The 27,876-nt window shown below is 57.7% G+C and overlaps 1 protein-coding gene across 4 annotated transcripts; it reads left to right on the forward strand.

The window, feature by feature from the left end:
* Nucleotides 1-26,069, forward strand: NAPA (NSF attachment protein alpha). Of its 4 annotated transcripts, none has more exons than XM_081515492.1 (12): nucleotides 1-234; nucleotides 11,640-11,719; nucleotides 14,384-14,395; nucleotides 15,162-15,278; nucleotides 20,155-20,201; nucleotides 21,385-21,462; nucleotides 21,615-21,670; nucleotides 21,757-21,841; nucleotides 22,584-22,688; nucleotides 23,771-23,839; nucleotides 24,244-24,294; nucleotides 25,326-26,069. In XM_081515492.1, exons 1-12 carry the CDS (start codon nucleotides 137-139, stop codon nucleotides 25,425-25,427), a joined length of 900 nt encoding a protein of 299 aa, XP_081371618.1. In that variant the 5' UTR covers nucleotides 1-136; the 3' UTR covers nucleotides 25,428-26,069. The 4 variants fall into 4 exon arrangements, with proteins under 4 accessions (XP_081371618.1, XP_081371619.1, XP_081371617.1 ...); XM_081515493.1 differs by lacking the exon at nucleotides 14,384-14,395 and adding an exon at nucleotides 19,470-19,481; XM_081515491.1 differs by lacking the exon at nucleotides 14,384-14,395.
* The last annotated feature ends 1,807 nt before the right edge of the window (nucleotides 26,070-27,876 follow it).

Here is a 27,876-nt window from a genome sequence, read left to right on the forward strand (position 1 = left end):
GGCCGCAGGAGGCGCGCGCTGGTGCGACGTCAACGCAGCCCACTAAGCTCCCCCGACCTGTCTCCTGCGACCCGGCCGTAGCTGAGTTCTTCGAAGGCCGGGCTCCGGCTGTTTGCTGAGTACTTTTGCGGCCGCTATGGACAACTCCGGGAAGGAGGCGGAGGCGATGGCGCTGCTGGCCGAGGCGGAGCGCAAAGTGAAGAACTCGCAGTCCTTCTTCTCGGGCCTCTTTGGGTAAGAACCGCGCGGAGGGGTCGGCCGGAACCTCGGCTGAGAGGACGGAGGAGTCATGCTCCGGGGCGGCGGTAGAGATGAAGGGCTCGAGCCTAAAGGACGCGGGGGATTGCGGGCTTACGGACATGGTCTAAGGCACCAGAGGGGACACAAGCCATGGCAAGGACGCCGGACTGTGGCACTGACAACATAATTTGAGGAGAGACTGTCCGAGATTGTGGAAGGGCTGTGGGCTGAGGACACCCGGGCCGAGGCGAAACCATCTGGAGGCAGGAAGGGGCCCCGGGCTGGAGACGGGCCAAAGGGCCAAGGGAATACAGCCGCAGGCCTTGAAGGGAATGTGGTCTGCGGGGACCGAGGGAGCCTGGAGGGAAGCCAGGCCAGGAAGCCTTTTGGAGCTCAAGGAGAGCCTATTTGAAAGATCCCAGACGGGAGTCTTGGGGCCTGAGACTGAGGACTTATGCCCGAGGGCGTCCCCTTTCCGAGACCTGGGGTGATGGATTTATGTGAACTCTGGCCCGGGCGTCAGGGCTAAGATGATCCTACGCTTGATGAACCCAGTCTCAGTTGCATGATGTGTTTCAGGTGAATGTGGCCCTGGTCACAGGTGACTAGTGTAAGGGGACCTGACTGCCAAGTGAGATCTGAACAGAGGAATCTCTGGGGTGGTGGAGTGAAGGCTGAAGAGGGCTGGGAGGCTGGAGACTTAAGTGGGGGTGAAACTTGGTTTAGGAACTGGTGGGATAAAAATGAGAGATGAGAGAGAGAAGGAAACCGAAGGGGCCGGACGTCTGCTGTGTGACCTTTCAGTAAAGATGGGGCGCTCAGTGTGAGCAGGGTGAGACTGGCATGCCCAGTTTAGGGAAACAGAAACACCTAATGCTTGTGGCAGATGTTTCACATGAGTTCATGTTGGCTCATAAAAGTTGTTCTGATGACCATCATTTTGAGGAATTTTAGTGGCTGAGGAGTGTCGAAAGCTCAGATCAGAAGCCTAGGCTCTGCCGTTTCTTGACCTTGGGCAAGCTGTTTAACTTCCCTTGTCATGGGGTGGGGGGGGCGGGACTTAGAGAAACCTGTCTCAGGCATTTGCCACTAGTATTGAAGTAGGACACATGTACAGTGTGTAGAATTGAGCCTGGGACGTGGTTATCACTCTGAAAGTGTTAGCTACCATCAGTGTCATTTCCAGGAAGGAAACAGCTGAGGAGCCTGTGCAGGGCTGATGGGGATAAAGGTGGGAGTCTGATGGGAGAAGTGGGGGTGGGGGGTGTCAGAGCAGGGAGAGACACTGTGATGAGTAAGGAGCTGAAAGGGGTTGGGGAAGGAACCGGGGCCATGGGGACTTGATAGGGTTAAGGAAGGGGGCTTGAGACCCCCCGGTGGAGAGAGCCAGGGAGGACTGAGGAAGGTTGTGTTGCTCTTGAAACTGGGAGGAGAGCTGCAGGGGAACAGGTGAGTGTGTAGAGAGTTAGGAGGAACCATGAGGAGGGACCGTGGAACCTGGCAGCAGAGAGGCAGAGACTGGGGAAGGGGTTTGTTTCCAGGGGGCAGACTGGGGCTTTAGGAGAGATAATGTTAGGAGGTTGGTAAGAAACGAGGAGGAGGGTTCTTCCCAGGAGAGGAGATGGGAACTGCTTATTGTTACATGCGGTGGATAATGTTTACTTATCCACCGCAAGAACTTGAGTAACCTGGCTGAGACCTACCTAGTGTGGAGAAACATCCGGGGCTGATGGACTGTATTGATTAGGTGAGGAATGTTTTCTTTTAGAGGCTGAGAGTGGGGAGAGGGTGTCTGTGTTTCTGCTTCCTTCACAAGAGGAGAAATTCCAGTGCAGTGTTTTGGAGTGGGGCCAAGAGCTCAGTTTTCGGTCAGATCATGGTGTTACTGGGTGGCTTCTGGTGTCTGGACCCTTTGGACTGGGGATTAGTGTACTGTTGGGCCATGCTTGGAGGGAGCAGCCAAGTCAGGGCCTGAAACACTTTGTCACCTGGCTGGGAAAGGAAGATGAAGACTTGATAACACTAGTAAAGCAGAATTGTCACATGTGATTAAGGGCTGAATTTTATCATTGGTGGGAGGTTCCTGACCTGAGAGGAAGCTGCATAAGCTTAAGGAAGGCCCTGGTGAGGAATGAGCTGGGCCCCTGGGAACCCTGGAACATGCCACAGGAGTGGGGGCTGGAGAGGGTGTTCCAGGCAGTGGGAGTTGTGTGAACAGAGGTCTAGGGTGAGGGGAGGTTCGGCCGGAAATGATGGGGAACCGAGATCCAGAGAGACCAGGGCTGGCTCCCTGGGGGAGAAGCCTCCATCTGGGAGGATGAGCAGGCGTTCCAGGGGTGCTCTCTGGTGGGAGAGCACTGCTTCCAACAGAGGAGGCAGCTTGAGCAAGGCCCAGATGTGTGAAGGTCAGCGTCTGAGGGTTTAATCCAGGGGGTTCTGTGTCAGCCCGTAAAGGTAGAACAGGCAGAAGGGGATGAGACTGAACTAGAACCAGGCCCCATCCCGGAGGGCCTTTTGGAAAAGGCTTGGATTTGTGGAGGTGCTGGAGGGCATTGAGGATCTTAATGGCTTGTTTTAGGCTGTTTGGGCTGCTATAACAAAACACTATAAGCTCAGTGCCTTATAACCATCAGAAATTTATTTCTCACATTTTTGGAGGCCAAGAAGTTCAAGATCATGCTGACAGGTCTGGTTCCTGGTGAGGGCCTTCTGCCTCACAGACAGCTGTCGTTTCACTGTGTTGTCACATTGTGGAAGGGCAGGAGACGGGGTGAACTAGCTCTTTGTGGTGTCTTTTGTAAGGGCACTAATCCCAGTCACGAGGGCCCCACCACATGACCTCCTGTTTCGAAAGGACTCCAGCAGCTGGTGTGGGGGAGAGTGAAGGCAGTAACAGTAATAACATCGGATAACATTTATTAAGGGGGCTCACTCTGACTCAGGCCTGGGCCAGGCACTTGATGTGCATCCTCTCATGTAGTCCTCACAACATCCTTCTGGAGGTGGACGGGTAGGGGTTAGAGTTGTGGATCGTTGTGCCCAGTCTTCCACTGAGTGGGCATTGGTGTTCATACCCCGGCCTGTCTCATCCCAGAGCCCTCTTGCTACCATCTAGAGGTTTTCTTTGAGGCTCAGGCCCATTTCTGGGCACTCCGTTTAGGAGGATGTTGGCAAACTAGGCGTCTCAGGGAGTTTCCTTCCCCTGGTTTCCCCATCTTTCCCGCCCACATGGAAGTTTTCTCCAAATGCCTGAAAGAAAGAAGAGCAGGTGTGTTCATCCCAGAGCCTTCAGCTCTAAGAGTACTTGCAGTGGTGCAGGGCAGGGTTGCAGATGGAGATCAAGGCCAGCGTGCCAGAGCCTGTCTGCCCGAAAGGCCAGCCCAGGAGGACATGCCTTGCGGGCAGGAACCACTCCTGACACCTGCCCTCTGGAGCTGGGGTTGCTTGGCTTCCACGTTTGACAAGCCATCTTTTCTCAAGGTCCCCCCATTCCAGGAATGCAGGAGGGAGTGTCAGGGCTCAACTCCTCCCTCCAGCTCCCCCTTCCCCTTTCAGGAACCTCAGTGATCCCAGTTTGAGAGGTCTGTGCTCAGATCAAAAGGGCCAAGCAGGGTCGCGCCTGCCTGGGATCCAAGGCAGCCTGGTTGCCTGGGATGTTAAGCCCTTTGCCCTTTGTTGTTTCAGGGCCGCCAACACTAGGGGGCTTTGGTGCACCAGCAGCCTGGGAGGGAGGCAGTACCAGCCGGCTCTCAGATCCAGGCTGCTTCTGTTCCTTGCCTCCTGCTGCCTTCCCCTCCCTCAGCTCCCAGACAGGGCTCAGGAGATGGGAGAGCGGCCCTGACTTCTGCCCTGGAAGCAGAAAGGTGGCGATTTCCCAAACACAGCGTAATTGTGGAAAAGGAGAAAGGAGAGGGAAAAAGCAAGATGTGCTTTTTCTTCCTTCTGGCTCCTGGTGGAGCAAGACTTCCTTGCTGTGCCCTTTCGGGATTTCAGACAGTGCTTCTGTTCCCCGGGGCTTTCCCCTCCCTGACATCTCCCCCTGACTCCCTCTCCTACATCCAAAACAAAAACTTCCTTCCACTCAGATACCAATGTGTTTAGCAAGTTTCTTCACTTGTGAAATGAAAGTCAGAGTGATACCTATTCCCTAGGGTTGTTCTAAGGAGAGATTGAGGTTATGCATGTAAAGTGCTGCGATCCTGGTGAGTGCTTATTAAGTGCTTGCTGCTGTTGTTAATATTAATATTAGGTATTGTGTTTAGAAGTTGAGCCTGAAGTCCTGGAGAGCTAGAGATAACAGAGTGCCATGTTGTATATACGGACAGCAGCCAGGAGATCATGGTGACATGATTCCTGCTTGAACTGTCGTTGGGCACCAGCAACCCTCAGGAGCCTGAAGGCTGGCTTTCCTGAGACCTGCCTGACCAGAACCTGGGGCCAAGGTCCAGGTGGGTGTCCCCTAGGCCCTCAGCTGAGCTTGGGATGGGAGTGACAGCTTCCAGACCGCCCTCCACCTGCAGAGCACGCAGAACTTCTGATGCCAGTGAATTGGGCACTGACTCACTGATCTCTGTCAACTGCCAGGATCCCCCACTCAGAACTCGGCGTCTCTTGCCCAGGCTCAGAGTGGAGGCTTTCCTGAAGGGACCCATGGTTTCCAAGGAACCCAGCCGTCATGTCACTGCAGTCTGAGGGTTCTGCCTCTCTTGGTGGACGTGGTCATACAGAGGTATGGATGCTTCTGTTCAGTCTGGGGCTACTAGGAAGCAAGGGCTTCCCTTGTGGCTCAGCTGGTAAAGAATCCACCTGCAGTGTGGGAGATCTGGGTTCAGTCCCTCAGTTGGGAGGATCCCCTGGAGAAGGGAAAGGCTACCCCCTCCAGTATTCTGGCCTGGAGAATTCCATGGGCTGTATAGTCCATGGGGTCACAAAGAGTTGGACACGACTGAGCAACTTTGACTTCACTAAGCGGCAAGGCTCTTTCAGAAACATTTTTTATTTAAAGTAAATACTTATTAGTTCTGGTTTCTTCCTTGCTGGGCAGGCTTTTCTCTAGTTACAGCAAGCAGGGACTACTCTCCTGTTGTAGGGCACGAGGTCTCAGTGGGCTCTAGAGCACAGGCTCAATTGTGTTGGCCTGACCCATAGCCGAGTTGCTCTGCGGCATGTGGGATCTTCCTGGATCAGGGGTCAAACCCGAATCTCCTGCATTGGCATGCGGCCTCTTTACCACTGAGTCCTCAGGGAAGCCCCAGAAACAGCTTTTAAGAACGGGAACCACTGGGTTCTCTGGCTGGAATGAAGGAAGCCTGTTGGGGGGCAGAGGAGATCAGCGTAAGAACCACAGGAAGGCGCCTGGCCCCTGCCTTTGAGCTCATGGTCAGGAGAGCACTGGGATGTGCTGGGGGTAGAGTAGATGGGAGGCCCCGGGCTCTGTGGAAACCGGGGGAGGGGTGCCCCTTGGCTTAGCTGGGAGTGGGGAGATGAAAGCCACGCAAGATGCAGTAGGAAGTGAACAGTAGGAATCTGCTCACTCCCCCAGCCTGGTGAGAGGGACGCACTCGTTGGCTCAGCACCTGCTGTGTCGTGGGCACTCTCCTGGTGCCGCCTGCGAGGTTCCTCGTGCCTCCAGCAGGCCTGCAGGGGTGGAGTCTTCTCCCCACTTCCCGACAAGGAAGCAGGGGCTGGGGCGCCACAAGCTGGTGCTGGAATCCAGGCATGCCTGACTGCGCTCCCCAGATTTTCCACTGACGCCAAGCGACTCTAGACTTCTTGCTGCCGGGTCGGCAGCCCTTGGAGCGTCACTCTCCTCCTTCCTATAACAGCGTCCAATCGCGCGTGCTCCAAGCCACGCTCTGTGCGGTGTGCCAAGTACTGCGCCTGTGTCGTCTCTGAGCCTCACAGACACCTCCCAGGTCGGGCTCGTCGTCTCCATTTTACAGATAAAGAAACTGAGGCGTAGGGATGGCTCGCTCAAGTCACGCAGCTCGCCGAGTGTCCGAGGCTGATTTCAGCCCAGGTCTCTGGGGCCCCAAGTCCATTCTCTCTCTCTTGCCCAGCCAGGCATTTCAGAGCTGGGTAGTTAGCGCAAGACACTGGATTTTCCCCTCCTCCCAGGGCCTGTGCAATCACGGTGGGGCCAGGCCCTGCTCTGCGGGATCTTGGCACACTGCAGAGCCAGAGAGGGGCTTAGGGCTTGTGGGCAGAGATGCTGAGGGATGACCAGAGACCCCGTGGCTCTGGCCCTTGACAGCCCTATGCAGTCAGCAGTGGGATGAGGCTTGGGGCTGGCTGCTGCTCCCTTGGCCGGGGGGCTTCTCTGTTGTCTGATGTTCCTTCACCTGCTGCGCTGCAAGGAGGGCTTGGGCTCTGGGGCGTAGGGAGGGGGTTGGCTTAGTGAATCCCTTCCCATTAAAAAGCAGAGACATTACTTTGCTGACAAAGGTCCATATAGTCAAAACTGTGGTTTTTCTAGTAGTCACATATGGATGTGAGAGTTGGACCATAAGAATGCCGAAGAATTGATGCTTTTGAACTGTGGTGTTGGAGAAGACTCTTGAGAGTCCCTTGGACAGCAGAGAGATCAAACCAGTCAGTCCTAAAGGAAATCAACCCTGAATATTCATTGGAAGGACTGATGCTCAAGCTCCAATAGTTTGGCCACCTATGCGAAGAGCCGGCTCACTGGAAAAGCCCCTGATGCTGAGAAAGACTAAAGGCAGGAGGAGAAGGGGGCAACAGGATGAGATGGTTGGATGGCATCACTGACTCAATGGACATTAGTTTGAGCAAACTCTAGGAGTTGGTGATGGACAGGAAAGCCTGGCATGCTGCAGTCCATGGGGTCACAAAGAGTGAGACATGACTGAACAACAACCCCAGCCGATAGCAGCGTCTCCTCCTCAGGCGAGGGGAGCCTGAGCAGTGCTGGCTGTTTAATCAAGAGGCGAGGCCAGAGCAGGTAGGGGCCTTGCCCCCTGCTTTTCCAAAGGACTCTCAGACACGGAAAGGAGGCCCCCGGATCCCTGAGTGAGCGAGAGGCAGGGCAGGGTTCCTGGCCCTGCCACTTGCTGGCAGCGCTGGCTTGGCGAGCCCTCGAGCCTCTGTGAGCCCCCGCCGCCTCTGTCTCCAGGCTCAGACCTGGAGGGTGACTGTGGGGATCACTGTGCAGTTTCAGGCAGCGCCCGGCTGGCTGCTGTACGGAGTCATGAGGATGGACAGTAGAGAAGGAGGGGAGGGCTGGACTGACCCACCTGGGCAGTGGCTGAGAATCAAGGTGGGGACCTCCAGACTGAGGAGAGGACCCAGGGCAGGTGGCTTGAGCACCACAGAAGGACAAGTCTTCCCTGGTGGCTCAGCTAGTAAAGAGTCCTCCTGCAGTGCAGGAGATCTGGGTTTGATCCCTGGGTTGGGAAGATCCCCTGGAGAAGGGAACGGCTACCCACTCCACTATTGTGCCCTGGAGAATTCCATGGACTGTATAGTCCATGGGGTCACAAAGAGTCGGACGCAACTGAGTGAGGACTTAAAGTGGGAATGAGTCCATCTGCATTGCCTTCCGAGGCCCCCCAGAGACTGCGGTGGGTGGGTTGTGACATGTGACGTGTTTCTGGGCTCCAGGAAGTGCCCAGGGGACCGAGGAGGGAAGAAGGGAGGCGGAGATGTTGCCCTGCAGACCCCCTGGCCCGGGTCCCACCAGGCCGTCTGCACTCCTGGCACGGCTCCCTCCCTCCATATGGTGGTTGCTGGAGGCTGGTGGCCGTGCCTGGGAGACCTGAGACCGCTTCCTCCGCCTTGGGAGGGAGGAGAAGGCAAAGCTGAGCGGGGGTAATTATAGACCGCCCTGCTCCAGGCCGGCCCAAACCGGTTCTGTCTATTCCTGGCGTGGCCCGGAGGAGCCGTGGGATGGGAAGCGGAGCACAGGCAGCTTGGGGGAAATCAGAGGGGGAGAGACAGCCAGCTGTCACAGGTGCTGCCCCCCGGGCTCATCAGTGACGCAGGGCCGGCCAGCTTCTCTGGCTGTTGGGCAGGGGTCCGAGGGAGGCCTGCTTTCTTTCCCTCAGGGAATTGGTGGGTTTTATCAGGGAGGCTGCCCTTGGATAATTGATATGAAGAGGCCTGACCTAACTCCTGACAGCCTGTCTCCTCAAGGAGAGGAGTCCTGTAGTGAGCCACGCAGATTTGTCAAGTGGCGAGACAGCTTGGAAAAGCAGAGGAGCTGGGATCTCTTTCTGCCCCTCCTTTCCTTTCCAAAACCCTCCTTGTTATAGGGCCTGGACCTGTCTCCTGGCTGCCAGCCTGGGGTCCCCCGCCTGCCTCTCCAGCCTCGTGGCCCGCCACTGCCTGCAGCGTACCCATCCCGGCCCCCTTCTCTTCCTTGCCCTGGCCTGGGTTGTTTGTGTCTCAGGGCCTTTGCACATGCTGTGACTGCTGCCTGCCGTGCATTTCCCTCTTCACATGGTGCTCCTAGGTCATCATGGAGGACTAAGCTGAAAATCGCAACAGTCACAGAGCCTTTCTCTGACCTGCCCATTCAAAGAAGCCCCTCGCCCCCTGGCCCTCTGGAAGGGTCTTGCTGATGTCCTGTTTACCAAGGTCAAGTCCCCCCCTTTGTGTGCTGCTGTCCTCTGCAGTGCCTGGCACATCCTAAATGCAGAGATGTTTGTTCCCCTGGAGAATAAATGGCTGTGTGAATGGCTTCTCTTCTGGGATCTGCCAGGGACCTGAGGCAAAACGACTTTCCCCTTCAGTGTCTCCACATCCAGGAGGCTGGTGCTCCAGAGAGTCTCCTGTCATCGCCTGGCCAGGGAGCTGGCCAGGACCCAAGCATTGAGGAGACCAGCCCGGAGGCCTGAGCAGATGTTAATCCTGTGGCTTTTCCACCCCACGGTTAGAATGACTGACCCAGCACAGAGTTGGCCCAGCTTAGCCTGGGATCCTAGAATTTCAGCCCAGCAGCCAACAGGCTCTGTGTCTGACTGCTCCATCGCGCTGAGCTGCAGGGAGCTGGCCGGAGCTGACTCTGCTCGTGGCTGATTACTCGACTTCGGGCCTTGCTGGCGTGGGACGGGCCATTCCTACTCATCTGGAAGCCTGAGGTTTCTCTGAGGACAGTGGGGTCTGGACAGGACTTCACTGCACCCACTGAGAAGGAAGGATGCCCTCGGGGGTCTGCGGGAGGGGGGCAGACCTGAGAGCACAGTCAGCGAACGCACCTGGTTGTTTCAGGAGAACTTTGCAGGGAAGGTCCCCCAGGGGACCCTTCTGAAATCTCTTCTGCCCAAAGCTGGTCCAAGTTCATCACCTCTCCAAGGCCAGAAGTGGATGCTGAGGAAGTCGCTCCAAATGGGCCCAGGCCCACAGTGTGTTGTGTAGCTGAGGTGGGAAGACAGTGGGGCCCAGCAGGGCGAGTGTGGGCGAGTGCGTCCTGGGGACAGCAGAGGGCAGGTGCAGTGTCTGCCCAGCCCAGAGGGCAGAGGGGAGACATTTCAGCTAAAGACCCTTACCTGGTGCAACTTGGATTCAGGAGGCCAGTCCCGGCCAGCCCGCCCTGGAGCTGTCGCCTTCCGACATCCCCTGATGGGACAGGTCACTGGTGGCTGCTTCCCAAGTGGTCGGTCTGGGTCAGCTTCTTTCCTCCCAGACTCGCCTGATCAGCTGAGTCATCTGGGGCCATGCTTGCAAATCCTGAGTCCAGGCCCCAGCCTGGGCCTACTGAGCCGAGTCTCCAGGGAGGGTGGCTCTGACTTGATTATTGCAGCAGACATCTGACATGGGTCCAAAGTATGGGCGAGCTGGCCCCACCACACTAGCAGTGCGGAGGGCAGGGGTGCTCCCCGCACAGCACCCAGGATCACCCCAGACATCCTCACCCTCTACAGCTGGGGTCAGCCAGGTTCCAGGGCCGGTTGACAGCAGAGATGAGGGGTGGGAAAGTGAAGATGATTTTGTGTCGTCTCATCAGAAAATACCCGCCTCTTCCCTTCAAAACGCAGCATTGCTCGATGTCAGGGAGGAGAGAACGTAAAATCCACTTGGCGGGACTCCCGAGCCCGTGCGTTTCATTCTCCTGAGTTACATGGGCGGTGGGCGTTCCGAACACTGACACTCACACCTCATGGGCTCAGCCTGGCTGGATTATTGAAGCTGAAACAGCAGAAGGACAAGGCGGGGCCTTATGGATGAGGCACTAACAGAGGGCCCCCCAGTTCAGGAAGAGGTTCATTTGTACTGCTTGGAGGTCCGAAAGCTGGGTAAAGCTGCCCATGTGGGGAGCTTTATTTTTTGAAAAAATGTACCTCCCCTGAACCTTCCAGGTTCCTACTGTTTCACAGTAAGTTTTTTGGAGGTTATTATTTTCCCATTTTACTTATTTATGGTCTCGCCACATGGCGTGCAGGATCTTAGTTCCCCAACCAGAAACTGAATCCCAGCCACGGCAGGGAAAGCACAGAGTCCTAACCACTGGACTGCCAGGGAATCCCCATGATTTTGCCACTTTAAACAGTCTTGTTTTGAGCATCCTTGCACCTTACTTTCGTAGGATAAATTGCTTGGGGTATGATTCACTCCTGGACCACGGGACCCAATGTAAGCCTTAATACTTAAATACATGCACTTTTTTTTCTCGAATAGGTAAAATATGTAGATACTTTTAAAATTCAGATAGTACTAAAAAGGAATATGTTTGTCCCCCACACCTGGCACCCACTTCTACAGACCCCACCTTAGAGAAAAGTATGGTAACTATTTTCTGTGCATATTTTTCCAGTAGTATGCTGTTTACATGTATGTTTCTGGTCTAACTTTTTTAACACAAGCGGGAATTTTCTGTATACTTATTTAAAAACAGTATTTCTTTGTGTGTGTGTATTTTTACATACCTGCCTAGTCGTGAATGGGTGGTGACACACTTTTAAGGTTGAGAGGGCTTCACTGAACAGCTGCAGGGTGCAAGGCACAGGGATAAGACTGAGGAAGGGACCCAGCACCTACGGCTGGACTCCTCTCCCAGAATGCTTTGCAGTCTCGTGGGGAAAGGGATTTGCAGAAAGCATGGGAGCCCCCGAGGATCTGAGCAGAAAGTGGAGGAGACTGTCGGAGGCGGGGCTTCTAGGGGTGGTCAGGAAGGGTCCCCGCCATGAGGGTGCAGCCTGGACCAGCCCATCGAGGGCCTGGACAAACTGTGGGAGGGGGTGAGGGCTGCCGGCTCTGTCTCCCTTGAGCTCACACAGAGTACCAAGCTGCAGCTGGACTCGCAAAGCTGGCTTCACAGGGAAGTGGGGGCCACCATTCAGACATGTAAGGGCACATTTCCACTGTCGCTGGGGCAGAAGGTGTGCTTTCTCTTTGGTTCCAGATCAGATCTCCTTACCTTTTTTTCCTTTCCTTTTTCCCAGAGGTTCATCCAAAATAGAGGAAGCATGCGAAATCTATGCCAGAGCAGCGAACATGTTCAAAATGGCCAAAAACTGGAGTGGTACGTGATCCCTGCTAGAGCCCCTCAATGGCTCTGTCTCCTCGTTTCCCTCGGCTTCCCTTCCCGAAGGCCTGGCTGAGGAGGTCAGCCTTGCAGGCCCCGTTCTCTTAATGCCATCACTGGCTCTACAGACCCGCTGGCCCACCGTCTGGTCGTTTTGAGCCCACTGGGTTGATTTACAGCTTGGGTTCCAGGGCCTGGGAGAGCAGACTTAGATGATAAGGATCAATAGATTATTGAATTCAGATAGACCCATGTGGATTGGTGAACTCTTGAAGGGGTTTCTCCTTAAATTCAGAATGTCAGGTTTCCAACAAGGATTGACTGTATAGCACAGGAATCTATATTCACTATCTCATAATAGCCTATAATAGAAAAGAATCAGAAAAGGTATACATATGTAACTGAATCACTTTGCTGTACACCTGAAACTAACACAGTATTATAAATCACACACACATCTACTTAAAAAATAAAATAGAATTTCAGGTTTCCCCAGAAGCAATTCCCTAATTCTTCCATCAGAGTCCTAATTCTGGGCTGAGGGACATTCAGGTGGGTCCAGCAATAACATTAACCATGGCTCCATTTACTGAGCACTCCCCTAAGCACCAGCAGGCATTGTTTAAGTGAACCATTACAGCAGCACCATGAAGGTCAGTACCATTAATATCCCCATTTCACAGACTTGAAAACTGAGGCTTGGCCCAGCCCTTTCCCCAACATGCCACGACGAGTGAGTGGCTGAAGCAGAATTCAGAAGCCAGAACTCCGGCTCTGGAGCCTAAACATCTCCTTGTAGCTTCCTGACCTTTGGAGTCCCAAGTGACTGGCATTTGTGTCCCAGCTCAGACTTGGCCACGTGACCCTGGGGAAGTTACCTGGCCTCTCTTCAGAGGACAGCAGGGAAGGTAACAGTCCGGACCCCGCGGGGCTGTGATGTGGGCCCAGCCGTCCCCACGCAGGGCGGTCGGCACAGCATGGCGGCAGCTCTACTCCCCACCCATGTCAGCAGCACCCCTCCCTCTGGAGGGGGAGGGAAAGCCCTTTGAGGACTCCGGTCAGCAGATTGGCAAACTGCAGGAGCGCTGACAAGGTCCCCGGCCTCGGCCATCTGTGCACGCTCACTCCAGCTGGAGCAGGATGCACACACGGACAGCGTCATAAGGGCCTCTACCTGGAAGAGGGCATCCCAGGTCACGTGGCTCTAGAGACTCTCAGGCCTGTGTTGGTGGGCGGAGTAGCCCTTCTGATCTGGCCAGGAAGATTATGGTCAGACCCTGGCAAGGCTGCGGCTTGAGCCATGTCCCCCGAGGAGAGGCGAGCAGGCGGGGAGGGGCTCCTTGAGGTCTGAGGGGCCAGAGATCTGTTTGGGAACTACCTGAGGGCCTGGAGGAGAGGTTCAGAAAGCCAATACTTGAGCCCTTCTGGGGCTACTTTCATAACAAGGCTTCAAACATCAGCAAGATTGTAACTAGTAAGGACCTACTGTATAGCACAGGGAACTCTACACAATACTCTGTAATGGTCTATATGGGAAAAGAATCTAAAAAAGAGTGTGTGTGTGTGTGTGTGTGTATGTATATATATATATATGCTGAAGCTCCAATACTTTGGCCACCTGAAGAGCCCCTGATGCTGGGAAAGACTGTGGGCAGGAGGAGAAGGGGGCAACAGAGAATGAGATAGGTAGCATCACCAGTTCAATGGATGTGAATTTGAGCAGACTCTGGGAGATAGTGAAGGACCGGGAAGCCTGGCATGCTGAAGTCCACGGGGTGGCAAAGAGTCAGACACGACTGAGCGCCTGCAAAACAATAATATGTATGCGTAATATGTATCACTGATCCACTTTGCTGTACACCTGAGACGAACATAACACATCACAACATCGTAAATCAACTATACTCCAGTTTTTAAAAAGACAGCAAGATTGAATCAAGAAAATCAAGCAAAGACAGTGTTGAAACCCAGAGAGGAACTTCTGACTTCTGACTACAAAGGAAATGAAACCTGGGACAGAGCTACAGAGGCGGGTGTGGAGGCTGTGGGCAAAATGGACTCTCATCCTCTGAGAGTATTTTTGGTTTTCTGAAAATCAGAAGAGTTTCTCCTGAGCTCTCACAGCATACATTGTGCCTGGAGCCAGATTCTGTGTGTATTTTTATGCACACCCCCAAAACAAAATACTGTTAAAAGAAAGATTTCTTTTTCAATCACGTGGATGTTGCTTTACTTCTAAAATTTGTCACCTCTCTCCCTCCCCCAAATAGTCAAACAAAAATCTTAAGCCATTTTTCCCCCCAATGATACTACCTTTCTGAAAATTCTGCACTCAAGTTTGGAGCCCTTAAAAATAGGAAAATCAGACACAGTGAAAACCTGAGCGGCTGAATTTAGTTTCCTGCTCTAAAGGTAGAGGACAGGGCCGGGCCCTCTTGTCCTCCTCCAACTCAGGAATTCCGTGATTTGGGCTCAGCTGGAGGAGGAGGAAGGGCAGGGGCTTCAGGAAAGACCTGGATGTGGCCATTGGAGCTCCCAGTTAACACAACTCCCACCCCTGGAAGAGGAGGGCTCCCTTTGTTTCCCTCAAGTCAAATTAAGAGATGGAGACGCGGGAACATACCTGTGGAAGGTGACAGGGCGCAGCTGAGTACAGGACAGCCCGGGCTTCAGGTGTGGTTGCTGCGGCTGCCCTCCACCCGTGGGCGTTGTCCCCACGCACTCAAGTTCATAGGGGCTTCCCTGGTGGCTCAGGGGTTAAGAATCCACCTGCCAGTGCAGGAGACGTGGGTTCGATCTCTGGGTCGGGAACATTCTCCTGGAGAAGGAAGTGGCAACCCCACTCCAGTATTCTTGCCTGGAGAATCCCAGGGACAGAGGAACCTGGCGGGCAACCGTCCATGGGGTGGCAAAGAGACACGACTGAGGGACTGAGAACCCATGTACACACAAGTTCACAGCGTCCACATCCCCTTTCCATTTCTGGACGTGAACCTCCTGGGGAACGGAACCCTATGAGTTCTCCCCAGGAGAGACTGGAATGTGGACAGAGGAGCTGGGGAGTTAGACCGGAAGGGCTGGGAGCCGTGGGGGGAGGTGAAGTCAGACTTGGAAAGGGGGAGGTGGTGGAGGGTGTTGTGTCTTGATTGCTCCTCTCTTCCCCAGCTCCCCCACCTGGCCCCATCCCAGGATGCAGTCTAGAATGCTGGTTCTAGGCTCCCCAGGGCTGGGGAACAGCGTCAGGGTGGGGGGGGGAGGGGATGTGGCACCGCTGGGATCAGGTGGCCTGAGGTCCAAGCCTGCACCTCGGCTCCCCTGGGCCAGTCTCCTCCTCTCTCAGGCACTCACTAGAGCTCAGCCCCCTCCCCAGGCGTCATCTGAGCGGCTTCCAGAGCCTGGAGCCCCCCTCTAAGGCAGGGCTCACCCTCTTCTGTTCCAGCTGCCGGAAGCGCTTTCTGCCAGGCAGCCCAGCTGCACCTGCAACTGCAGAGCAAGCACGACGCGGCCACCTGCTTCGTGGACGCCGGCAACGCGTTCAAGAAAGCCGACCCCCAAGGTGAGGGCCTCTGCGGACCCCGGGGGGCCTGGTGGACCCCTAGCACCAGCTGAGCCCCCTCCAGAGAAGGCCTCAGGTTTTCCGCCACGCCGCGCTGGGCAGCGCTCACACTTTAACTTGAGAATTGGCTCCTTTCCGCCTGGCATCCGTCTGCCTCTCTCTGGCTCCCAGCCTCCGCCTCCCCTCCTGCTCCGTGCCTGCAGCTGATGGCGCCCCTCCTGGAGCCCGGGAGCATGTGGGAGTGGGAGTTACATTTCAGACCCACCGCATGCCCAGGAGAGAGGAAAATCTGTTCTGTTGTCAGAATTAACACCCGGAGGGGGTGGGAGGGGGTGCTGAGACCAGCCAGGTAGGAGTCTCTGCCGAAAAAGGAGCGGAAATTATCCTAACCTGGCTTCCCTTACCCCCAGGGTGGGGGGATTGGAGAGAACCGAGCAGAGATGCAGTTGCCAGAGAGTAAGTTCCTTCAGATGAGAGCGTGTTGGGGACCGAAGCCCAGTTTGGGGCTGACTCACTGTGAGGAAACCGTGTTTGTCCCCCGCTGGGCTTATCTAAAGTAGATGCACGGTCCAGTGGGTACCAGACTGTTGGATTGGGGTGGGGGTGGGGGCTGGAATTTTAGTTGCTTTTTTTTAAAATTTTAATCTTAATGTCAGACATGGGTTGCCAACTTTTAATTTTAACAAGCAAAAGGCTTTTTTTTTTTAATGACCATCTATTGTCACTGTCCACTCACAAGAAAAGGGGAAATACACAAATATTAATTTAAAAAAAAAAAGGAGATGCATCATCTTGAAATAAAGGTCTGTCCTTCCCAAGAGAGGGCAGTTTGCACCAGTGCCCAGGGTCTTTTCAAGGATCTGTGAGCCCCAGTTCACATGCCAGCTCGGGGGGCATTGGTGATAAATTCATCATTGCCACTGATGTTTGGTTCCTAGTTGAGGGCTTGATGTCTGTGCGGACCAAATAGCTGTTCTCTGTCCCCAGTCTTGCTGGGCCGCTCCTCTGTAGCCGGGTGTCTCTCAGACGTTGGCCTCAGTGGTCACGTGGCATGCTCAGCCCGGCTCTAACCCAGGGGAAGCCTCCTGACCAGGTGTGTCCTGATGACTCTGCCCAAAGCTGAGCACACCTGGCTGGTAGCGCTGGGCTGCAGCAGGCTGCGTGCTGATGTGACGATGAGCCAGGGTTCAGGTCACAGGATGACCGCGATGCTGACCATGGGTTTGTTTTCAGCTTGAATCACCCCGGGAAGTCTGTGCATCCCCCTCAGAGGGTCCCACCCCTGCCCCCAGCCTTCCTTCTCTCTGGGGAACTGGTCAACCTGGAAATGCTGCCCGGGCACCTGTGACAGATGTTGGGCTGCTGCCCCGGAGTGACTGGAAGGACTGGTTCCTGGGGTGGAAGCTGAGGCCGGGCTTCTCAGCAAGTGCATAGGGCAGATTTGCCCTTAAACAAGCCCCAGTGCTTCCGGCGGACAGGCCCCACGGGTACTAACGTGATTTCTTTTCCCAGCTTTTGATCTGAGGCTTTTCAGCTGGCGCCAGGCCCTGCAACGTGTGGAGGGGGCGCTAGGGCCCAGGTGGGGGTGTGACCCGTGCCTGGCCTCCAGAAGCATGGAGGACAGCTGAGGTGTGTGGGCAGGCGGCAGTGGTTGGGTGTGACGTGCCCATCGTGGGGCACAGAGGGCGACTTGGTTTCTCTCAGCATCAGCCAGCCCGCTTCTCTGCCCTGGATGCGGAAGCTGGGAGGGGGCAGGTTTGGCACTGGGGGCGGCTCTCCAGGAACGGAAGGCCCCGTGGCGCAGGGGAGAGCCTCATGGGCAGGGCCAGGGTCGGAGGTTCTTATCGCTGAGCAGGGGGTGGTGTTGAAGGGTCTCCCAGCACCCCTGCGTCGTGACTGACCACCCACCCCCCACTCAAGGAGGGTGGGGCTCACTGGTCTCTGAGGCCCATGGGAGCGTGTTCTCCTGTGATCTGGGGCCATCAACAACGTCCTTTGGGTCTCCACTTCCTGGTCAGGGAAAGCAGAGATCACGTGTGAGCTAAAGCACAGATGGGCCCAGCCCGACACCAGCGTGGGATAAACATCCAGAGGGGTAGCCCCCAGCCCTTGTCAGGTGGGGACCTGGCCTGGCCACTTACCTTGTGAATCCCAGCCAGAGGGCCCATGTGGATCCCTGCCGGGTTTCCCCACACAGGTGGCCGGCTCCCTGGGGCCTTGCTGGCCTCATCTGCCTCATACACCTCTATCTGTCTCAGTGCTCCCTGCAGGAGTCCTGGAAGACCCCCACCAGCCCCCTGACAGGCAGCTGAGCCTGCGCCTCAGAGCTGCCAGGGCGGAAGGCGGGATTTGGCACCTGCCTTTGCTCTCCCTCTAGAGTCCGCCCTGAGTGTGGGCCACCCCCGTGGTGGCTGGGCATGGGGAGGTGCCGCCATAGCTGTCATTGGTTCCCCAGGGTTGCCCAGCTGGTTCTGGCGGCCGCTGTGAGTAGACTCAGGCCCGGGAGGCCCCTTACCCTGCCCACCTGGTGGCCAGGCACCGGGGTATGTGTGTATGTATCCCCACTCACCCTCTCCTGTCTGCTCCCCTAACCTCACTGACATTTTCTGGTATCTACTGTGTAGCAGGCACATGGCATCTTCCTTTTACCCATTCCGCTGCTTCCTGGGGTTCTGAGATTTGCCCCTGTTTTACTAAGAAGTCCAATCTCCCTAAGGCCAGTGCCTTCCCCTGTCTGGACCTCAGCACCGCCCTCTCCTCGCCTGCCCCCTGGGCTCCAGGTTTCTGCAGGTAGATGGTGGGGGTCAGGTTGCTGGGGTTTGCTGTGCTTGTCCAGGGCTGTGCGGGGCTGTTCACAGCTGGGGCCCCAGAGACTGGAGATAAGCTGGTTGTAGCCGCGTGTCAGCAGCTTGTCCGCTAGCGTGCCAGCTGGGGTGTCAGCTGGCAGCCTGCACTTCCAGGGACAGCTGTCCTGGAGTGAGGGGCCTCAACCCTGTGTGAATCCATACTGCTGGCTGCGTGTAAGCCGTCCTCCCCCGCTGCAAGGGCCCTTTGGCCCACAACACTCAGGCCAGCACCAGCGGGCCCCGGGGCGGCCGCTGTGGTGGTGATGGCGGAGGGGTTCCTGTCTTGCTTGGGAGCTTCCAGCCTCTCTGCCTCCAGGGCTCTGACCTCACCAGGGGCAGCCTTTGCCCCCTTGGCCTGCGGAGACCAAGCTGTGCGCCCCAGCATTCCAGGAGAAGGAGCCCCCGAGTCACTTACAGGGAGGCCCCTACTGGCCGCATCCAACCCCCAGGGTGGAGGACAGGGCAGGGTAGAGTGTGCAGAGCCCGTGCGCTACAGCCCTGCCGCCTGGCTTTTTAGCATCCTTACACTGCGTCGTTAGCTCCTCAGTTGCTTCGGGAAGTGCTCTGTCACAGAGCGTGTGAGAGTGTGTGTGTGAGCGTTTGTGTGTGTGTGAGAGACAGTAACACTGCTTCCTCCAGCTGTGTTTGTCCGTGGCGTTCTCTCCCTTTTCTCCTCCTCTCCTGCCCTCTTTTCCTCTTCCCTACTGCCCCAGGCTTCCACCTGTCAGCCTCACAACCTTCACCCTGTGGTGTACACTCTGAATCTTTTGGGGGGTCCCCCGAGCCCTTGCAACCAACCTCCTGACCCTCCATCCCTCAGAATAGTCCCCCAGAGTAGCTCTCAGACACCCCCTTTGGGCCTGTGAGATTAGGGGGTGGGGCTTGTGGACTCCCTGAAGAACCAACCACAGATCTGAGGCTAAGAGCCTCTGTTGACGCATCTCCCTGGGTAATGAGACTTTGAGCCCCCCCTTGAAAGCAGGCACCGGGCCTGGGCCTTCCTGGTGGCATCTCAGCCCGGTGGGCCCTGCTGACCCTGGAGCCCTAGGGGCAGGCCAGGAGCCTTCCCAATGCCCCAGACTACAGGTGAACACTCAGCCCTGCCCCAGCTCAGAGCCCACCCGCTGTGGTCTGTCTGGGCTCTGTCCTCCTCCTCCCACCTCCCCCAACGCCCTGTCCTCCTGAGATGCATTAAAATGATATTTAAAAAAACATCCACCCGAGAGCTCATCTCTATCTGCTAGAAAATGCCTCCCACTCATGCTTCTCTTTCCTCCAAATAACTTGGAGGAAAAAAAAAAAAACACCTTTCTCCAAGTTCCTAATTTAAAATGTCGCGCGAGAGAGTACAGCACAGGTACCCCAGTTCTTCCCAGCGCCACCCCGGTGTGTGTGTTTTATCAGCGACACCTGTGGTCTGAGGAGCTGGCAGGCGGTGGTGCTGGTCTGATGGGCACACGGGGATACGGCGGAGACCCCACGGCAGCGGCCTCGGGGTCACGGCTCCCAGCCGCCTCCTGCTGCAGTGGAGGCCAGGCCGGGGCAGGGCACACGGCTGGTTCAGGGTCCCACGTGGAAGGGTGGCAGAGCCCAGGCAGGACCTGGGTGTCCCTCCAGTGTCAGGCTTGGCTGCGTCTGCCGGCAGCTCGTCCCCAAGTGCAGGGCCTTGGCAGGTCTGGCCTCAAACCCCCAGGGAGTCTGACACGGTGCTGGCTGTGCCCTGTCCCACGGTCACTGGGAAGGTGATGACATCGTGGTGACCCCAGGGCAGAGGGCAGCCGTATGGGCAGGGCTCCCCGGAAAGCACATGCGCAGCAGGTCACAGCCAGCAGCATCAGTGAGTCAGACCAAGTTTCCTGGGGCTCGGGGGTCCCCTGCCTCCCCTCTGTGCCCAGAATCATCAGCCTGGCCCCTCCCAGTGCCCGCTGAGCCCTCCACGGCAGCCCCGTGCCTCCCTTCTCTCCTTAGCCTCTGCTGAAGTGACTTCACCTTCTCATTTCTCCTCCCCGCCTCCCTTGTTCTCTCTCCAGAGGCCATTAACTGCTTGATGAGAGCAATTGAGATCTACACAGACATGGTAAGGGTCACTGCGTGTCCTGTCTCCCTCCCTCCCCTTACCCCGCTTCAAGCCCTGCCATATTGCCTCCCCTTCTCTCCCTTCCTCTGGCCCTAAGAGCAGGTGAGAGACTGGGAGGGGAGGCGGAGGGGGACAGGGGACTGTCACCAGAGGCGGGCTGGGCTGGCTGGGTCCTCACAGAGCCCCGTGCCAGCCTGACTCCTAGTGGCTGCTCCCAGCACATGAGGGGGCAGACAGCCCCTCCCCAGGTCCTGTCTCCAGCCCCCCATAGGCCACCATTGTCCTCGCTTGCAGGCATTACCGCTGTTGGGGCCCTCACGTATCCATGGAGTTTCCCCTTCCCCAGCCTCCCCCAGCCCAGAATGAGCTCAGCCCCCGCCTGCCTGGGGGAGCATCCCCATCGACAGATGAGGCCTGGCTGCTGGTCTGAGCCCAGGGAGCCAGCCCGAGTCTCCAACCCAGGCCCCATCCGCGTCACATCCCCCCAGGCAGGGACGCTCGTCCTGCCCTGGCAGGTCTGGCCGATGCTGTCTGCTGTTGTGGTGTAGTTATCCCCGCCGGGTGCTGCAGGAGACACTGCGCTGGGCGGTTCTGTCTCCTGAGCGGCAGGCACTGGGACCACCACTGGGTAGAGGCGGGCAGAAGGCACTCAGCCCCTCTGGGAGCCAGGCTGCCTTGGGGAAGGCCCTGGGTGCCTGCGGGGGAAGCTGAAGAGTGGGTGGGTAGAAGGGCCATCTGACCACACGGGAGAGGGGAGGTCAGGAGGCAGGTGCGCTCTCGGGCAGCGGGGACGTTTGGGTTCTCAGCCTTGGACTCTGGGCTGTTCCTTCCGCCTCTCTGGACCAGTCACATGTGCCCCTGGGCTGGGGCCTCTGGCCAGTCTTGGTGCGCGTATTTCTGGTCTTGCCCCATCTGCTGTGCCCCCATGGAGGCTGGGTGTAGGGGGCATGCCCGCGGTCACCCAGTCGGGGCAGCACTCAGACCCAGGCCTGTCATGCAGGAGTCTCCCTCATAAGCCTCGTGCCTCTCAGGACCCTCCTTGGCGGACGCCCCTCCCACGGGTGGCCGAGGGCTGAATCCAGTTTCAGGGGACCGGGCGCCGAGGCGGGGGGTGTGTGATTGAGCTGGGAGGAGCACTCAGGACCCCCTCGTCACTGACGGCTCCTTCTCACGTCTCACCCAGGGCCGCTTCACCATCGCGGCCAAGCACCACATCTCCATCGCCGAGATCTACGAGACAGAGCTGGTGGACATTGAGAAGGTGGGCGGCAGGGGCCCAGCCTGGCCAGTGGCGGGGAGGGCTGCTGCAGCCAGTCCTCTGGGACCAGGCTGGGGGCCTGGGGCGCGGCAGAGCCGGGCCCGCAGGTGACAAAGGCCGCCTGAGCCCCTCTCCCCCACCCCATGTCCCCCCAGGCCATCGCCCACTACGAGCAGTCCGCAGACTACTACAAAGGCGAGGAGTCCAACAGGTACCCAGGCGCCCCCCTGCCCGCCCCCGGCAAGGGCCCCGGGCCCCGCTACCCCGACCTCCCTCTCCTCTCTCTGCCCCTCTCAGCTCGGCCAACAAGTGTCTGCTGAAGGTGGCCGGCTACGCGGCGCAGCTGGAGCAGTACCAGAAGGCCATCGACATCTACGAGCAGGTGGGGACGGCGGGGCCCCAAGCCCCGCTCTCCAGGGCAGGCACTGCGCTCCACCCTGCCAGCCGGCACCCCTTTTCCCCACCTCTCACCCTCCCCAGCGTCTCCCCCCTACTTCTCTGCAGCACCCTCAGTCATCCCCACGCCCTCAGCTTGGACTCGGCCTGGCTGAGCACCCTCCACCCATGACCCCATGCGGTATCATCACACTCTCCCTGGACAAGTCCTTCCCACACTCCTCACCAGGGCCTCCCAGGCAGACTGAGGGCGACTTCCAAACGGGGCCGGGAGGGGGCATCTCCGGGGAGTGTAGGCACCCTCCTGGGCGGGGCTCGGCCCCCTGGTGGGCTCAGCCTGGCCGGGAGACAGGCAGGCAGCTGGTCTCGGAGGAGCGCGGGGCGGGCACCGCCTCTCATGTTCCACAGCCTGCCGCCCCTCTGCCCACCGGCGTGCCAGCCTCCTGTCGGCCCAACAGCAGGGCCGCCGCCCCCATCACCCGCTCGGGTGCCTCCAGGAGCCCACGGACAGCTGGCCTCGGCCCTGGGGCCACACACCCAGCCCCATCATGCCCCTGTCCTGGGTCTCTCAGACCTGTGGCAGACTTGCCCGGGGCTGGTCTCTGGCTCCCCTGCCCCCGGGGTCCTGGGTTCACAGGGCGTCACTGGGCACGGACCTACTTCCCAGCTGCCCCCAAGTGCCTGGCAGTGACCCGGCCCTGTGGCTGCCTGCCGCCTCGTGCCCGCAGGTGGGGACCAACGCCATGGACAGCCCTCTTCTCAAGTACAGCGCCAAGGACTACTTCTTCAAGGCTGCTCTCTGCCACTTCTGCATCGACATGCTCAACGCTAAGGTGAGCCCAGGCCCCGGGGCCCCCCAGAGTTACCCCCACACAGAGTGACCACCGTGTGTGTCCCTAGACAGTCACCTGTCTACCTCTCAGGAGGGGCAGGTCCCTTGCCCCTCTCTAGCCCTGGCGGCTCCTTCGGGCAGGAGATGCTTGTTCCCACTGCATTTCTATCCATGACATCGCTCACCCTGCCTCTGTACCCTTTGCATTTCCAACTCCTGGCTTGCTCGGAGCCAGGCTTTTTCTTTTGTGGGAGCATTTTTGGAGTCCTTACCACAACCCATGAGGTTGGCACCACAGTCGCCCCACTTCACAGAGGAAGACACTGAGGCTGAGACCAGAGTCTCATTCAAGGCCATTTGGCTAGTAAATTGCCCCGGGAGTCCAGACCTTTCTGACTGCTGACGTTTGAACCAGAGCCTGCCTGCCCGCCCCACCCGTCCTCCGGGCTTCTCAGCACGAGCAAGGTCAGGGCTCGGAGAGGAGCTGGTGTTCTGCTGGAATCCGGGGTTTCTCAGGGTCTCCAGCCGCCCTACGCACCACGTGGTGTGCTTGAGCCCCACCCTCACTCACTCTGCAGGCATCTGCTGGGGCACTTGAGAGCTTGGGCTTTGGGGTCAGGCCGGTTCAGATCACCAGCACGTGTCCTGAGTCCTGCGCAGGTCACTGCTGTCTCTGGGTCTGTTTCCCACTTGCAAAACGGAGTCACCATCGTTTGACCCTCCTTGGGTCCTCATGAGGGTTAAACATGAGATGTCAGGCCTGGCTTGTGGATGTTTACCTGCCCTGGGGGCGCTGGGTGCAGGGAGAGGCCCCAAACGCCGGCCTGAGGAAGCCTTCTCCCTCCCCGGGCCCTTGTCCCCTGCCCTCCACCCCCCACCACAGCTGTCTCTGCAGCCAGGCTGGCGCTGAGCTCAGCTCTGGGGAGCCTCTCCACCAGGCACAGAGCCCCGTGTCTCTGGAGGCTGGGGTGGGGGTGCAGACAGCTGACTTAGGGCTGGAGTGGCCCCAGGTCCCTGCAGCTGCCAGGGGATCTTCATCAGCTCATTCCCTTCTTCCTCCCCTCCATCCTTGCTGATGCTCAGCTCGCTGTTCAGAAGTACGAGGAGCTCTTCCCCGCATTCTCCGACTCTCGGGAGTGCAAGCTGATGAAAGTGAGTGTGTGTGGTGGGGGTCGGGGGGCCTTGGGCTCCAGTTAGCACAGTCACTGAGATTTGTATGGTGTTTCTCAGGGGCCTTTTTTTATCTGCCCCCCAATCTCATCTACCATTCGGGTTCGCATTTTCTGGTTGAGACCAGTAAGACTCAAGCGGAGATGGAGATGGAGCCGGGGCCGAGCGGGGAGGCTGTGGGTTCTCATGCGCACATGGGCACGCGTGCAGGGGTGATACTCCGTGTCAGTGACCTTCCGAGCTGAGGGTGGGTTGGAACACAGCCCCTTCCTCCCGGTCAGCTTGGGCACCCTGACTCTCACCCACACAGGTACTGTGTGTGTGGAGGTCCTCTGGGTCAGGCCTCAGCCTGCCTGGCTCCTGAGCCCCGCCCCGTGTTCTTGCAGAAGCTGTTAGAAGCCCACGAGGAACAGAATGTGGACAGCTACACTGAGGCGGTGAGTGGCCAGCTGGGGTAGCTGCCCTCGCCAGACGTGGTCCTGTGAATTTCCTCCTTTTTGTCTCTGGCCCCAGCCCCTGGCTGTGGATTCCTTTTTCCCATCACCCCAGAATCCTCATAAGTAGTCCCAAGAGGTGCAGGGAGTGGTCTCCCCATCTTAGAGATGAGCTGGGATTCAGACCCACGTCTGTCTGCTCCTGAAGGCCAAGGTCTCTGCACCCCGCAGAGTCCCCCCGGGTGAGCAGTGAGGGGTCTCTTGGGCACTCTGGGTGACCCTGGAGGTGCGGGGAGGGAGGGATGTGTCATGTCGTCCCCCTTCCCTCCCCTCCCGGAAAGCTGGAGGCAGGTGGCACTAGGGGTGCAGGAGAGGTGGCCTTGGGAGGCCCCCTTCTAGGAACTTCTCTGATGACAACCTCCCCAAAGAGATGCTCTCCCCATCCTTACCCTGTTCTGAGCATTCTGGAACTGTTACATGCAGCCCAGGTGGATCTGGATCTGTCCTGTGTGACTCCCCGGGCGCCCCTCACTAATCATGGACCCCTGAATGATGTCAGGGACCAAGCTCAGCCGGTCCATCCCTCCCCAGACAGCTGGCCAGGGGCAGGTGGCGGGAAGCTCGGCGACAGAGCACAGGAGATGGGAGAGGAGGGGGCCCGACATGCGGGGGTTCTCTCTGCCCACCCCACTTCCACCCGCCCGCGGTGCTCAGAACAGGTCTTTGTCACATTTCCAAGCCTCAATTTCCCATCCATAAAGCAAGAAAGCTGGACCTTTTTTTTTTTCAGCTGTAAAATCTATTTTCCCCCCATGGGAGCCCTCATGCCTCAGCCAGTAAAGACACAAAAGGGAGAGGCTCTGACCGGGGTCAGCGCCACACATCCCCTCGCCCCTGCTCAGGGACAGGGGCTGACAGGACCGTCTAGAGGGTCCTGAACAGAGCCTGTGGGGGCTGGGACCGGGGACAGGGTGGGAGGTGAGGCCGGGCGCAGGGTGGCTGCTCACCCCGAGCCTGTTGCCCGGCGCGCACAGGTGAAGGAGTACGACTCCATCTCCCGGCTGGACCAGTGGCTCACCACCATGCTGCTGCGCATCAAAAAGACCATCCAGGGTGATGAGGAGGACCTGCGCTAAGCCCTGTGTGGCCCCCGGCGCCCGTCTCCCTGCCCCGTCCACTCTCCTCTGGCCAGCCCCTCCAGCGAGGATCGCCGTGTGAGCCCAGGGCGGGGGGGCCTGAGACCCTGGCTGCAAGACCTTCCCTCCTCCTACCGAGGACTCGGCAGCCACCACGCGGGCTCAGCATTGCTTCGGGGGCCCCCGAGGCTGGGCCCTCTGTTCTCGCTGCATCCCTCGTCCCCTGCCCCTTTATTTAAGCCCCCAGAGGTGCCCTTTGCCACCCCGACACGCAGGCTCTCTGGCGCAGGCCTGCTCACCGTGGGTGCTGCCAGGGGTCAGAGTCAGCATCCAGCCCCCCATCCCCCAGCCAGCTGAGTCGTGGAGACGGTGTCTCATCTCCATCTTCCTCCCTGGCTGAGCTCTGGGCCCATGTAGCCACCGTGATTCACTCTCACCGCTGGGGAGGGGGTGGATCCTTTCCCTACCCCGCACTGGGAGCCCCCAGCCTCCTGCAGCCCCGACCTCTCAGGATGGACCCAGCCCTGGAGCTGCGAGGGCCGTCCCCACGCCCACCCCTCCATCTCCTCCCCGCTCTTCCAGGTGTTGGTGGGAAGCTGCGGCTGCCCGAGGAAGGAAATAAAAGACAACACTTGTGCACGAGTCTCCTCCTCCTCACCTTTCTCCCCCTCGCCCTCAGGCCTGTGTCCTGTCTTCCTGGCCCTCCTGACCAGTCCCTGTCACCCAGCTTGGGCTCTGGGCACCCTTTGTGGGCAACAGGAGGGCAAGCTTGCCTGGCAGGATGCTCTGGGTCAGATCCTCCCAGAGGGGAGGCCCGGCATGGTGGGTCTAGGGAGGGGCCATGGGCCCTCTGGACCCTGACTTCCTCAGCTGGGATGATGGATGGCAGTGCCCTCCCAACCCAGGGATTGAACCCCAGTCTCCAGTATTGCAGACAGATTCTTGACCACCTGAGCCACCAGGGAAGCCAAGGCCCAAAAAAAAAAAAAGGTGGAGGAGGCACACCATGTCTCCCAGCCTCACACCCGACATCCGACATCCGTGCTTCCCTGGAGGGAAGGCCGAAAGCCCCAGTGGCACTGTTCCATCTGTCAAAGGTGGGGGAGGGAGCGGCTTTGGCAAGTAGAGTACAAGGACAGGTGGGTGTGGGGAGGGGGAGAGCAAACAGCAGGAACCCTTTGCCCAGGAAAGGAGGGCAGGGACCAGCCACCTCCTCCTGATCCAGCACGTGGACCGCTCTGTCAGGTGGATGGTCTGGTGTGCTTGTGCTTCCAGCCGGCCCTGGGCCAGGCCCGTCCCCACTGGGGGTAGGAGAACAGCCGGAGGAGCGTCAGTGCCAGAAGGCGGACTCAGTGTCACTGGTATGACATCAGGATGTGAACCAGGGCTGCCTGGGAAACCAGGGCAGGCTCCCCGGAGAGCTGCTCCAGCCTCGAGCCTGGAGGGAGCTCAGGAAAGGTTCAGGCTCTCCATGTGTCTAGAGAGAGGCCTCCATGTGACACTCCCCTGCTGCTCTGGCCCCCTCTGCTTCTCCCACAGCTCTAATCAATTGATAATGGCGGCCTCAAGCTCAGTTAAGACTCCTGAGACCTCAAATTGATTACCAGTGTCTGCCATGGCACTTGCAGAAGGCTAAGTAGTGTAGTGATTCTCAACCCTGGCTGTGCTTTAAAATCATATCAAAAGTGCTCAAGGGACTTCCTTGGTGGTGCAGTGATTTAAGAGTCTGCCTTCCCCAGCAGGGGACGCAGGTTAGAACCCTGGTCGGGGAACTAGATCCCACATGCTGCAATTAAGACCCAGCACAGCCAAATAAATTAATTTTTTAAGTTAAAGCCTGAAGAACACATTCTTTAGAAGTAGAAGAACAAGACTCCCCTCCCCCCATTTAATCCCCGAGTATCTATTAAGCACCTCCTGTGTGCCATGGCCTGATGCAGTCCCTGAGATTACAGCACTAACCAACATAGCTAGACCTGTGTTTGACACAAACTCCTTTCTTTTCGTCACCTTCCAGATCGAATCTTGCCTTGGAGAACTCTCTTGTCATGCCTCTTATGCAACAGTGTCCCAGGTGCTTGGCAAAAGGTCTGGTACATAGTTTGGGGATCTTAACATATTTACTAAATGCTCACTTCATGTCAGGCCTTGTGGTCCAGGTATTGGGGATTTGACTGTGAACAAAGGAGATCCAGTCACTGCCTTCACAGGTCTTGCAGTCTGCATGTGCATGCGTGTGTGTGTGTTCTCTTTCTGCCTGGAAGCAAGTGACAGGATATTATTCAAGGTGGCCAGGACAGCTGACCAATTCATGTCTTCTGGAAATAACATACCTGTATACACAGAGTCCCCACACCCTTGATGCTTTTCTAAGGACAAACATGAATATACATGAATATATACATGAATCCCAGAAGACCTCATCCTTTCTCCAGCACTTACTGTCACA

This window comes from Giraffa tippelskirchi, chromosome 7 (genome assembly GCF_054371585.1).
Source record: "Giraffa tippelskirchi isolate mGirTip1 chromosome 7, T2T-mGirTip1v1.2.pri, whole genome shotgun sequence".
In the NCBI taxonomy this organism is placed as follows: Eukaryota; Metazoa; Chordata; class Mammalia; order Artiodactyla; family Giraffidae; genus Giraffa; species Giraffa tippelskirchi.

What these genes read in the sequence shown, in the direction of transcription:
- NAPA (XM_081515492.1), top strand. Translation starts at nt 137, where the DNA reads ATGGACAACTCCGGGAAGGAGGCGGAGGCGATGGCGCTGCTGGCCGAG. An exon ending in AAAGGCGAGGAGTCCAACAG is followed by an intron (nt 21,671 to 21,756) that starts GTACCCAGGCGC and finishes TGCCCCTCTCAG; the next exon opens with CTCGGCCAACAAGTGTCTGC. An exon ending in GGGAGTGCAAGCTGATGAAA is followed by an intron (nt 23,840 to 24,243) that starts GTGAGTGTGTGT and finishes GTGTTCTTGCAG; the next exon opens with AAGCTGTTAGAAGCCCACGA.